This window comes from Pempheris klunzingeri, chromosome 15, assembly GCF_042242105.1.
Source record: "Pempheris klunzingeri isolate RE-2024b chromosome 15, fPemKlu1.hap1, whole genome shotgun sequence".
NCBI classification, from domain to species: domain Eukaryota; kingdom Metazoa; phylum Chordata; class Actinopteri; order Acropomatiformes; family Pempheridae; genus Pempheris; species Pempheris klunzingeri.
In genome coordinates, this window is record NC_092026.1 from 7,875,722 (window position 1) to 7,890,049 (window position 14,328).

The following is a 14,328-nucleotide window of genomic DNA, read 5'->3' on the forward strand; positions in this document are numbered from 1 at the left end:
CAACAATACCTTGAGTCAACCTGTGTTAAGGGCTCAAGCCACATGTTGTGATGAAATCTGACAGCCTCTGCTTCATGGATCTACTGTGGAGGATGTTATGGATGATAACACATCACTGTGTTTGTACAGTATATTTAAATTGGAGATATGTCCTGATGCACCAGCAGGTGTAACGAGAAAAAAAAAGAAAATTCTGAGAGTGGAAGAAGGGCAAGAGAGAGAGAAATCCATAGGCGATGAAGACAGAATGTAGAGAGTAAAAGCTTCAATAATTCAGAGTGGAAGAGAGGTATGAAAATGATGAACAGAAATGGAATGTTATAACAAGGGGTAAAAGGAGTCAGAGAAATTACAGGGTGGCACAGCACAAAACTGCTTTCAGTCAGGGCTAGCCTTCATTTTCAGTTTCATGGTAAAGGTGAAACACTGGCGGAAAAAAACAAAAAGACAAACAAACCTGTGATCACTGATCATAAACTTGTACACTCTCACATGCACATGAACATGTACACACAGATAAAGGAAAGGACGCATAAATACATATATCACCATGAACTAGGGCACATATACGCACACACTTCTATACACTTAAGCAACACATGTAAAATGATTGTAATGTGGTATAAATATAATTTTTGTCGGATCATGTGACACGTATGAGAAAGTCACTATTTATTCTGTACTGAATTTAACTACTGTACTTCTGATAATGATGATATGTTACTACCATAATTTATTAGAACTAGGCACAGGCCAAATTGGCCTTGACTAGAAGTCCTACATACATTACATCTGTATCATTATTGTAACCTGTTAAGGCTAAATCCCACCGAGGGCGTCGCATTCCGGCTGTGACGCGGCTGCTGGAGCTGATCGCGCCCACTTTAGTCAATGCTTTGACACAAGAGCGGCTCGGCACTCGGCTCCACTTAAGATACACATCTAGTCTATTTTTGACGGAAGCCGCAATCGTATATTCCACCACCACAACAATATTATTTTATAATCGCTGGCACCAGGCCAGACATCAACTGGTCACAGGGTTTTTTAACACCGTGGACGTCAAGAGGTATATGATGGATGTGGGAATACTTTCATTCTCACATTAACCCACTGTGTGTAGGCTACAGCACGACCAAGTTGTAAATACATACAAGAAACACATCAAATCAAGGGACAATGACCGAACCAATGAACAGAACCGGAAAGCAGCTGGAATGCATTGCAGACGTTCCCTGTGGGTTTTTGGAGCTACAATGTTTTTTACATTGTCCCTGATGTATAAATAAAAGAAAAGAAAGAGTGAAAGCTGTCACTTAGCAGGCTCCAATGGCTCGAAGTGAGGCCATTTAGTGACAAACCACAAACAGCGTGTCAGTAAGGGACAGGAGAATGGCAAGGTATCAAGGCTCTTGGGTGCAAAAGGCCCCTGCCTGTCTATGTGTATGTGTGTGCATAAAAATCCTGCAAAGCATGACACTTGACAGCCTTATCCTCCAGACACAAAGCGGGGGGGGGGTTGGTTATTTGAAGATAGAGCAAAAAGGGAGTCAAAGCTCTGAGACAGACAAGCCAGAGTAAAGAAGAGCAGGTAGAAAAAGACACGAAACAGTCAGTGTAGGTAAAAAGAGGAAGAAGAATGGGAGGATTTACTGCTATTTCTGCCAGCTGTGTAGGACTGCTGAAAGAGCAGGTACTGCAGGTATTGGGGCAGACATACAATCACTCCCACACACATAAGTCAGACTCAGCCTCCAGCCACTCCTTCGCACTCCTCCAAATTCAAGCCAAATTAAGGACAGACTCATTTCTCCTCTCTTTTTATGCCCCAGTTCTATCACTTTGTTCTTTTATTTATTCTTTGACCAAAAAAAATTGTCCATGGTCCCTTATACATCCAAGAGAATTCTTGTATTTGAAATATGGATTGGAAATTCAGGGGATAGAAATCAATAACTGAGGTAGCCACATGTTATTTCATTTCAAGGAGGAAAATCGGAAATTCAGAAAAGGTAAAAATGAAGAAAATACTCTGGAAAAGTAGCACACAATTTTCAAACCAGATGTAACTATATTCTGTTTGTGTTGCACATATTTTTCATACGGTTTTCTGCAGTAGTCTGTAACTATGTAGATGCTGCTGTCTTGGTCTTGTCTACCTTGCAAATGAGATTTGGAATGTAAATTAAATCTTACCTAAAACAAAAAAGAAGAAATGTTTAGAGCTAAAATATGATATGGTAGTATTTTGACAGAAAGCACAGACTAACAAAATTACGTAGACATACAAACAGACACAAACACCCAAATACAGAGCTACATATGCACAAGCACACACAGATAGACAGAAAGCCATGGATGCATTGTGACCTAAGTGATTTGCTGTCTTACTATTCTGGTCCTCATGCTGAGCAGAGATATTTGCATCTGAGCTCTGAGCAAATTCATATATCTGGCTATACACCTAAATCGCACTCTATAACCATGGAGGCAAAATGAAACAGGTCTCCCACTGGTATGACCACCTCAGCTGTGTGTATGTATTTGCACAAACACGCTCATACATTCAATTTCATCTTAACCGTAACTCATTCCTGAAGAGTCTATACAAAGTTCTATGTGTGATTGCGTGAATGTCTGTGTTTGTGCATATGCTGGTAAATACGTGTATGCAGTTTTGTGTGTGTGTGTGTGTGTGTGTGTGTGTGTGTGTGCGTGTAATGAAGGCACTCTTCTCACCTGGCAGCTGAAGCGCAGCCAGCATGACTCACTGACGTTTTTCTCCTCTCATTCTATTTCAGCTCGAGCTCTGCAGGTTCAGAGTTCACCTCCACCCCTTGTTCACTCCCTCCCTCCTTCTCCCTCTCTCTCGCCCTCTCTCTCTATCTCTCTCTACTTCTCACTCATACTCTATTTTTTCCTATCCATCCCTCCCTGACTCTTATTATCTACATCCCATCAACGCCGTTCTCTTTCCTCTCTAACTTTAGTCCTTTTTCACTTTTATTACTATACTTTTCCCTTCTGTGATCCCTTATGCCCACTGAGCTGCTGCCTGGCGATCTGTCTGTCTGTGTGTCAGGGTATGAATAATTGAGGTGCATTGAGTCCGGTCACCAGATGGTCAGATGGCTGTTATGGATCTATCTGTGCTCTTTAGGAATCGCTGAGTGTATGCTGACACCTGTCCAGTTAAGGCCCACAGCAGCTTTGCTGAAGCACAGGGAGAAGCGGGGGAGCTAGGCCAGGCGCACCCCAAAATGGCTTTCTTCTAACAGCACCTGCACTTGTGCACGCACACATGTGCAGGTGCAGATATGCAACAGCACACTCAGGCACTTGAAAATATGCCTGAGTACACACAAGCCCACATGTGGAAATACAATTGAGTGTAAACACAAACAAATATGCGAGGGTGGGATCTGTTCTGTCTCCATCCCTCCTTATGCACCTGCTACATCCAAAGGATAGAGGGATTTTTTCAAAATCTCCTTATCTTTCTCCGTCTCACTCCCCACGCCTTTTCCTGTCGGTTGTGCCCCCCAGCATTTATCCTCCACACCCCTCTGTCTGCTCACTTGGCCCACTCTTTATCCCTCTCGTCCCAAAGCCCCTTACAGCCACACCAAACTGCACATTTACTCCACGCTTGACAGCACACACTGCCAACCGGCTGAAACCATAGCCCCCCCTCTAACGCCCTCCCCTCAAAGCTCTAACCTTAAAGCCTGGAGTCTGTCTGTGACCTCCCAGAGTCACATGAGTTAACCCAAGCTCTCTTCCACACGCACACCCGCGGCTGAATGTTCTACAGGGCTGCATTTTTTTTGGCCAGTTCACACACAACTGATCCCTTCGCTCGCTCTCGCTCCGATTTCTCCTAATCCCTCCCTCCCCACCCCCCTTCCTGGTCCTGCAACCCTTTTCAGCTCCTCCACCATAACTGCCACATTTCTCTTCCCAGCTCCTCTCAACACGGCCCTTTCCTCTTTCCCTCACTCCACACTCCCCTAATCCCATCCGCCCCCTTCAAATGAAAGCAATTTTTTCTGCTTCCCCTTATCCCCCCTATCTAAATCATTTAAGAATTATGCAAAAAATGAAGACAAAGAAACTCCTGTTTCTTTTCCCTTTACACTTCCTTGATGTGTGTGTCAATTGAACATCTTTTACAGGTTGCCAACATTTATTAATTTTGTGTTTTGCAATTGTTTTACAGTGTTCTTTTTTTGAGAAATCAACATGTGTGGGACACATCCTAAAACCTAAAGTCAAAACAGGGATTTTAAGTTGTAAGCACTGCTTTTAATGACAAAGATGGTAGAAAACCTCATAGAAATTATGATAACAAAGACATGAAGAATATATGGAGTATATGGGCCAAACAACAACTCTTCCTGGCAAGAAGGGTGTTCATGGTTTTTGGATCTATATACATTTCCCTGTGGTAGCATAGTGCTACAAGCTATTTAACATCATGAGCCTCACAGTCACTTTAAATATCTCTTCTGGTGCTTGTTCCCAGCACCTTCTGCAACATCCTGCTTATTGAAAACAACTAGTGGACACACAACCTTACTCTTCAATTCCTTTTTATTTCCCCCATTGCACTTTCCTTTCTTTACCTCTTAAAATTCCATTCTTAAATATTTGTAATACAACACTCCACCATGTCACCTTCCTTATCTCCTTTTCTGCACAATGCCTGCTTATGTTATGCGCACAGGAAACCAGATTACTGCGAGAAATTAGGCAGGAAATCAGATAACACATTTATCTCCATAATAAAAGTGGAATACCTCTGAAATTTCAGCTTACATTGCTGGATCTGATTTCTAGCTCAGCCGTACCCTGTTTTTGGATCAGAATTGGTAATTTTTTTTTAACATTACTTAAATTAACATGTTAACACAATGGAGAGGCACTGTAGTTGTAGCTGCAGTTTTTTATCTTGTGCACCTTTTTTTCACACAAAATTTACCATTGAAAATAAACTATATTATGCAGCCATATATTTATTGTGCCACATATTTGTTGTTCTTGTTCTTTGCTGCTGCAAATTTGCAAATTTCCCCAATGTGGGATGAATAAAGGTTTATCTTATCTTATTTATTATGCCATTTTGCCATATACTTATTATGCCATGGCAAAATAAATTATGCAATGGCTGCATAATTTATAACAGTTTCAAGTTTTACTTTATGTTTGACCCCTATTTAATTGTTTTGGTTAAAAGGAACAGCAGCTTTGGTTCAAGTAGGCTACAGATCTATATTTTTACCCTGCTGTAGGACTCTTTTTCGTACACATGCACATACAAAAACCCTTTAGAAACCTGAAGTGTAAATATGTGTTTACCCATTTTCTTTTAATCACTTAACCCGATAAAGTAAACCAGGTTTATCATGACGAAATCAGGTTACTGTTGAAAGATGAGAATAATTACATTAATTACAGCATAAGTGCATTTAGATATACAATGAAAGTCAGGCCAGTGTGTGTGTGTGTGTAAGAGAGAGAGTCTAAGAGAGGGAGTGCATGTGCCATTGTCTTTCATGTCTGCTCATAATGCCACATGGCAAGGTTTAGGGGCATTTGCCTTTCTGGGCCATATTTCATGTGCCATAGAGAAAATGTGTGCGTGCAAAGATAGACTGAGAGAAAGAACGAAAGAAAGAAAGAACTGACCCGCAAGATAGAGATGAGACAGAAGCAGAAAAAAAGACACTGGATGGGAAAAGTCCACAGAGAGAAAGATGGAATATATCCAACTGAAATGAAACAATAGAAAAAAGCTGGAGCAAGAATGCACATTATGAAGGAATACAGTAATATTGTTTGCTGTACACATCTGTTTGCCTTCTGAGCTCCTGTCCTCTCTAGCAGATGCTAACATACGAGTGTGCGCTTGCATACTGCCGCTCCATTATACATTCACATAGCCAACCCTGATATGTCCTCGTGTTTACACTTGTGGAACTAATGGCACTGCATCTGTAATCCTTCAAAATTAACCCTTCAGGTCAGCCACACACAAATACACGCCCAGACACACATACATTTCTTATGAACTCCTGAAGGAGAAGTTACTAAAGGAAATTAATGAGATGTATCGAATAGCACAGGGACAACACGAGTGTTTGCACCTTTTCTCTTGTTGTGTATATTAGAGAGGCTGTTATCAGGTTCACAAAGAGAAGTAAATCTGCCACTTTGCCACTGGCTATACCAAATATACATTATCACAATCAGTATGTGTACTTATAGTTGTCAAAGTGCACTGTATATTCTGTATCTTTATACTGACACCCCCTGGAAGCTACAGTCATGGTTTACAGTCAAGTTTACTTTCAGCTATGATCTGTAGCTGATGTTTGTTGTATGAGATATGGTACGCTCAGATGGAATACATATGTCCAGTCTATTTTATTTCCAAATTTTCTGCATGGTACACAAACAAACTAGTGAACCAGCAACCACCAGAGATGAGTCCTGATATTGACCAAGATTGACATAATCTTTAGCTTTTATACAGAAATTCACTCATACAGATCTCCATTAAAAACCTCCTGAATATAGTGTGTATGTGTGTGTGTGCATGTGTGAGTGTGTGTGCGTGAGAGTCTACATTTCTACACATCTCTAACACACTCCCAGCAAGGTCAAGTCAGATGCGTAGTGGGTTTTCCAGTACGCAGTATGACTGTATTCTCCCTACAGCAGGTCTCTCTCTGCCTGAACTTTTACACCAGGAGTAGCTTAAAAACTATGCTCAATACAGACAAGAGGCTCTGTGTGCCTGGAGGCTTGCTGAACTGAACAGGCTTCGATTGAAATAGCACTGTAGATGTATCTACTCAGTGGGTCTTACTGGATATTTCCTCTTCACAGTGAAAAAGATTTGACAATGTGAGGCTCATATGTGAAATAAAATCTTGTTTACTCCACTGCATATTATGTAAGTGTGATGAAACACTGTTATGTGTTGACCCAACTGATCTTTTCAAATAAAAAAAACATTTTATCTGTTACCCAGCATTAAGTATGAACACCATGTGTAAGACCAACATGCTTCATCATTGAAGAAAAACTCAGAAGTGTGAAATTCAGAAAAGGGCAAAGAAATCGAGCAGTTTCGGTTTTTCTGAGTCAAACTGACAACATACAGGCCACAAAACAATTACTCACTTGCAATAAGTTGCAAAATTAAACTAATAAATTAAATTAATTTTAAGTTTCTGAAGAAATGATGGACTTTTTCGTCTGGTGAGGACAATGTGTGCTCATTAGCTACTTATTATACAACATTAATCATGTGTTTACATACAGTGAAAATATCAATGTAACTTTTTAAGAACGGATGTTGCTCATACGCACAATACAAGTAGACATAAACAAAAGTATTCAGTATTTAAATTCTGTTAAAAGTTCACAAGCTGGTATACACATAAAATGAACACAGTAATGTATTTCAGGTTCCAGGTTGTTTTTAGTTAGCGCTCTCTCGGGGCGACAAAAAAAAAGTGGGCTGCCACACTCAGAGCCAAATCTCTGCTCAAGAGCAATAAAGGTTCCCTTTACACGTGTGTAAAATGCCTCATAAAGACCCAAAGACCCAGAAAATGCGGGAAACACTCATTGTCTGTCCTGGATTGCCCCTGCAAGATTCATCCTATCAGTGTTGGTCTATGGAGCTTTTCATTGAATTATTGAATTATAGCACAGAGAACAAGGCCTTAAAGTTCTCTTTAGGTCCATTAGTGTAATGGGGCAATCATACTTCAGATACTGTGATTCTTTTAAAAAAAAAAGAAAGGAAAAAACTCTCTATTCTGATGACTTAGCACTTTCTTCCATTTCCACTCCTTTCATGTGCATGACACTACCTGAAAGTTGCAAATAGTTCCCCTGAAATCTGAAAAAGCCCTGAGCGTTTCCATCCTCTTAGCTCCTCCTCCTCCGTTTCATCCTAATACCTCCACTTCCCTGCATAAATGTATCATTACAGTATCATTATGTCTATGGTATCCCCCCAGCCTCCATTTACAGGGACTTAGGTACTGTGTTCTGGGGCTTACGTGGACCCATTATGTCATTAAGTCATTATGAGCTGGGACAGAGAGAAAATAATACCCATAATAGGAGCTACATTGGGCACTACTTAAGTCTATACTTCCATCTTGCTTGTCTTCCTGCCTATTTGTATGTCTGGCTGTAGATCTGTATGTGCACTGTGCTTAATGCTATGTATCACTCCATCAAGCCTCCTCCAAAAAGAAAGAGTTTGAACGCAATCTCCTGAAACAGTTTTTTATTCAGCATGTGCAAGTGTTGGCAATGTGCGACTCACCCCAGAATTAGGATATGCTGTCCAGCCCAGTTCAGCTGTGGCCACCCGAGTGTCCATCACGGTCTCTGCAGCAAAGAAGTAAAAAGAAGAAGAAGAAGAAGAGCGAGAGAAAGACAGTGGTTAGCCTCAAAACAGCCATTTTGTGTATCATTCCACAGAGCTGAACTGCATTCAAGCCCCAGTGATCACTTGACACTATCACTGATGAACAAAAAAGAGATGAATCCTTCACAGCGTTTCATCCATCTCTGCTCGACTTCTGTTAAGACAAGAGACATGGAAACAAAGCCTTGGCACTTTGCTGGAAGGAATGTCTGAGAGTCTCTGTCATGCTGTTAAATGCTGAGCTCTGTATTGTGTTCTCTCTGTATGAGGATGAAACTACAGTGTGTGCATCCTGTCTTTGTTTGTTTGCATGTGTGTCCATGCTTTTGCACGATATGCAGTCGTCTGTGGGGAGAAAAAGAGTGGGTATTTTTGTATTTGTGGATGTGTGTGTGCACTGGATGGGTCTGCACGTGGTTGTGTGCGAGCACTGAACTTTGTCACATTGTTTACCCAAAGAAAGCGGCTTCACAGATGCAGAGATGGCCCACCAAGGCGAGGCCATTGCAGGGACATTCCCTTAAAACTGGCATGGCAAAGGACTTTAATGAGAGGGGGAAATATGTATTGTGTTTCTCTGTCATCTGAACATTTGCACAAAATCTCAAAATTTACCCAGTACACTGCTTTCACACAAAAATAAAACAGTGAAGAGTTATAACCTCACTAAGGAAAATCTGCTATAAAGAGGTGCAGTTCAGGGAAAATTTGAATTGATCTATCTCACTTTGGACTTGAATTACACAGTGTCATTCCTTTCCCCATATCTCTGAAATATAAGAACACAAAGATTACCCATTCTCCCCTCTTACTTATCCTCAGTGACATACCAAAGACAAATAAGTCCGGCAGCTCATCCAAGAAGTTTGTCAGAACCTGTTTTGATTAATATCTGCCTTGTTGGCGCGCTGAAATCTGGAAACCTGATATAGCTCCAGGAAAGAGGAGACGTATGGCGGTTACCACAAACCACACTCTCTCTCCTGCTTCTCTCTCTGTCACTCTCTCTCACACATGCACACACACACACACAGATTTAAAGAGTGATGGACTGGGTGAGATGTTGGCCTTAGCAGTGTAATGATAGATTCATAATTTCACCTCTTACAGACCTCTTTATTCTCTGGCCTAAACCTTCCATCTTAATGACAGCGAACCAGGGCATATTTCTTTTTCTTATGTCTCCTCAATTGTGTTTGTTGTGGCCAAACAGATAAAAACTGGGAGACAAAAGAATGCATGGTGTGTGATGATCTGTAGTAGATAAGCGGAATAACAATTTTCAGAAGAACTTTGTTTGCTGTGACTTTGGCTTGGACATCATCCACTATCACAGCAAACGGTTGGCTAGCAACACCCACACGTGCTGTTGATACGGGAGAAATCTCACTCTGATTGAATGCAAAGACATAACCAGCAGACGCTGTCCCTGTTCGAGAAGAGGTTCCAGCCCTCAGCCCCCTCCCTTTACCTACTCCTCCACAGGAAGCACATACCCGCAGCTGTTCCTTATTTGGAATCTCACTGAACTTGCAGTGATTTAAAAATCATTCCAAATGATGGAGCACTCGAAGCCCGTCATCTGCAGTTCAAGTGGTCTTGGTAAAAAACAAGTACACTGAGGATGAGTGACAAGCCACCAGTAGGAAGGAAAGAGGCCTTTCATTCTCAATCTCCACTTACTGGGAGAAATTGTCCTCAGACATGAAACCAATTAGCCTGGGTAATTCACCTGCACATACAAGCACTCACACATGTACACATGCACACACACGTAGACACTCGTGCTGCGCACGCACGCACGCACGCACGCACGCGCGCACACACACACACACACACACACACACACGACCAGCCAACTCTGAGAGCAATTTTCTGTGTACACCTACAGTGACAGCCTTGTTCACACCCAGCTTCCAACAGAGTATTTCAATTTCCCTAAGATCAGCCTTGCCTTGTCTGGTTTCCACAGCCAACCAGCCAGCTCCAGCCTGCCTGCCTGCCTGCCTGCCTGCCTGCCTGCCTGCCTGCCTGCTCGACTTGCTGTCAGCTGGGGAGATAGGAGCATTAAACAGCCCTCAGCGCCAGCTAGCGTTGTGGGGACTGCCAAAGCTTTCTCAGGGGAAATCACAGAAGCTTTAGTCAAATCACACAGGCACTTGGTAGGCCATTTTCCATTTCCTTTTAAAAGGAGAGGAGGGGGGAAGGAAATGCAAGATGGTGAAGGTAGGAGACAAAAAAAAAAATGGCCCATGGGAGGGGTGGATGAGCCATGTCATGTGACCTAATGTGTACCATTAGCAGAATATCAGAGTAGCAGATGAGTAAATGGAGTATGCCAAGTGGTTATTAGCAACGGGGTGGGGCCCACACAGCGTCATGCCATAGCCATCACACCTGTCCATGGGCTCTAGGGATTTGGAAAATGTCCCTTGTGTACGTGTAAGTGTGTGAGTTTTAAATGAGCAGTTATGTGGGCCATTCATCCATTTAGTCGTAAGTGGATTTGAAGAGTTTCATTTTAAAAAGAGCTACCCACATTAATTAGAAAAGCCAGCTCTTTTAAAATTACAAGAGGCACATTGTGGTTTATTGCAGATATTATTAGTCATCCTATGACCGAAGCTTACAAAACAATTACGTTTCAGAGGAACTAATCATCTTTTTTTTTTTTTTTTTTCTTTAAAGAAAACACTAGCCAAATGGCAGCTGGTCCATTTTATGTAAAATATCATTCAGACCAAGATACAAATGAATATGTATACATTTTTGGATTGAATATTTCTCTTTTTATTGGACTCTTCTCCAGATCCGTGCACACAATCATTTGCTTGGACAAAAATTGATGCTGTAACAGCAGGGAAACGTACTTTTCTCTGATTCATCTCTCCTCACTGTCTTTCTGTTCCAGTAGCTTAAAGCTGGGTTACTCCTCAGCTTAAACCATAAAACCCTTGTAAAAACAATAAGTCCTCCTTTCGCACTTATATCTGACCACACATCCTGTTACTCCCCCTCGCTCTCTCCAGTTTTTACCAAGTCATTTGGAAGACAAGGAGAGACAAGAGCTAGCTATAGTCCCTCGTGTTTGGAGGGTAGCCCAGAGTGTTTTCTCCTGCATTTATATTCTGCTATGTCAGCTCCACCTGCAACCTCCAATAAATTACAGCCAGGTTCACTAGCAGTTCAGTCTGTGGGAAAATTATTAACATAGTGAGCTTAATGTTGACTGTGTCACCATGGCTCATAAATCTATTGGAAAACAATAGCTTGTAGGTGTCGGGGTAGCCGGGCTTAAATGGATTCAAAGAGCCGCAAAGCCGGGGGATGTATTGTGACTACATCACAGAATATTAGTTACTCTGAAACATACAACGGATGTGGGTTGGCTCATTGTGTAAGGCTCACTCAAGCTGATACTCTTCCATTGTACCAGTCAAAACCCAGAAGTTGCAAGCCGAGCCAAAACCAAAGCTCGACTGAGGGCCACAGCTTCCAATCCCAGAAAGCACAGCTCTTTCTCATTAGCAGCAAGTGGTAGATCAATAGCAAATGGTAGTCTGTTTCCACAGATAGAGAGAGAGGAATGGAGAGAGGGAGGGAGAGAAATGAAAGAGCGAGAGAGACTGCATTAAACATTGATGGGCCTTGCGTTACAGATCGATAAGGCAGCCCTCTTCACACAATTACACGTCAGCAAGCAGTCGCATGATACATCACATGGACACGCATGACTACATATTGCAATGGCACTTGGGCCAAAAAACATCTATAGAAAGACATTTCAGAGAAGAAAGAACAGCAGGAATGGATTGCCGAATCTCTCCACCCTCTTTGAGCCTGTATGCATGACTTTAACTCTACAGTTTACAAATCAGAATGGCAACTTGTCTGTGTAATTCCCCCTTTGTGGCCATGCCTGTATGATTGTATGGCTGCTGGTCGATAGAACATGTGCTGAAGCGCCTCTCTGAAGCTGCCTGGCTTCTTAGTCAATATGGCAGACAATTCTCTACGGATTTCCCTTCCCATCGCATAACACATCTTTTCCATTCATCTATACTTTAACCCCCGCCCCCACTCCACCATGTCCTCCTGTTCAAGGATGCTGGTACACTTTGTAATTCAATGAGACAATCATGTCCAGATGCTGGATGCTGGGCTGAGAAGGCCTTCTCTTTGTGATTGAAGCAACAAACCGAAATAAGATCCGAGGGCCTTGAATGACATTATTTAAGAAGGTTTTATCTTTTCTCAGAAATGGAATCAAGATGGGAGGACAAAGAGAGAAAGAGAGAGAGAGAGATCGAAGGGAAAAGATAGACAGGGGGAAAGACAGAGATGAAAAACCAAGAGGAGAAATCAGCGGGATTGAAATGAGCACTTAACAGTGATGAAGCCCCATGGTAGCCTGCTGAGCCTGGCATCTTAATACGGGGCTGAAAACAAAGTGACAAACAAACAAGAGTAAAAGCTGCAGCATCTCCCAAACTAATCAGCCGTCCACTTGGGAGATTTATGAATAAAAAAGGAACATTTTTGACAAAGTGAACTATTTTCTGAACAAATCATGTGAAAGTTTGTCACACAGACAGACACTACAGTATTCACTCAATGCACCCTGGGAAATCACACACAAAAAGGACTGTTTATTGGACTGGAAGGTAGGAACAGCTCAAGTCCAGCATGGATGAGAGCACTGAGCTGATTTCAAAACTGTGACTGGATTTATGGCACAGCAAATGCTTCAGGGTAAAAAAGAATATGAGAGAGGTGATATCTTTGATTGAGTCACCGTGTTCAACAGAGAAGACAATCCTTGCGAACACAGATGTGAGACTTTTCTAATCTGCGCCACACTAAAGCTGTGTCACTCATACTGAAGGGTTTTTGCTTTAAATAGAAGAACAGTCAACGGAAATACATCAAAAGAAATATGTTACATCTATCTCTCCCTGAAGACAGAAATAACAATGTGGCTGATTTGAAAAGTGAACAGAAAATAATCTGCCATCCTCTGAGACATTGGCATGGAGTGAAGGGATACACAAGTCCCTCATCACTGAGCCATAGACAGAATTCAATGAAGTAGCTCACAAATCACAGATCACACATACACACACGTACGCACACAAATTACCAGTGTTCTGGGCTTGCAGTCACTCGCTCCGGATGGGTGAAAATAACATTTTCAAGCATGAAAGAAGACCAGGTCAGTATCAGAGACAGGAGAGACAGCCAAGAGAGATGAGAGGAGATACAGAGGAGGGGAGTTACAGAAGTCAAAGTAAGATCAGCAGCAGATGTTAGGCAGAATGCCTCACAAGATATGAAAATTAATATACATGCATTATCTCTAGAACCTGATGAAATTATCCTATCATCACAGCAAGGTGACATTGTCTTAGCCTTACACATCTGGGCTGCCATGACGCATAAAACTTAAGATTCAACCTTGCGGCAGCTTGGTGAGAGGCCATACTCTCTTTTTTTTTTACGCTACTACCGCTTTGTAATAGAGTTGCTGTGGAAGGGAAGCAGGAAAACACCACAGCCCCCCATGAGGCGGGGTTGACAAAAACAGAAATGCACACTCAGAGGCTGGTGACAACAGACTAATGCATCTAATCCTATTTTAGTGGTCAGTCACTCATTAAGCTACAGGCCTTAGAGAGAAAAAGCACATTTATACATAACCCCACTTCACACCTCCACTTCTCTCCTTCCTTTTCTTTTGCTCCCTCTCTCTCCCTCTCTCTCTCTCTCCTTCCCTCCTCTGGTCAGGGGAGAGAGGTTAGGCACATCATTTGCATTCATTAACATTACATTAGCAGACAGAGTGATCTTTAGAAACCAGGCTGCCGGAGAGTGTC

The 14,328-nt window shown here is 42.0% G+C and overlaps 1 protein-coding gene across 3 annotated transcripts in view; it reads right to left on the reverse strand.

Annotated features, from left to right (window-relative positions):
- The window catches only part of LOC139214287 (ephrin type-B receptor 1-B), a 158,441-nt gene that overhangs the window by 101,747 nt on the left and 42,366 nt on the right, over positions 1-14,328 (reverse strand). For all 3 annotated transcript variants that reach the window (XM_070845099.1, XM_070845098.1, XM_070845100.1), the window contains exon 2: positions 8,351-8,415. In XM_070845099.1, coding sequence (XP_070701200.1) covers positions 8,351-8,415 — 65 coding nt within the window. The remainder of the gene's footprint in view (positions 1-8,350; positions 8,416-14,328) is intronic.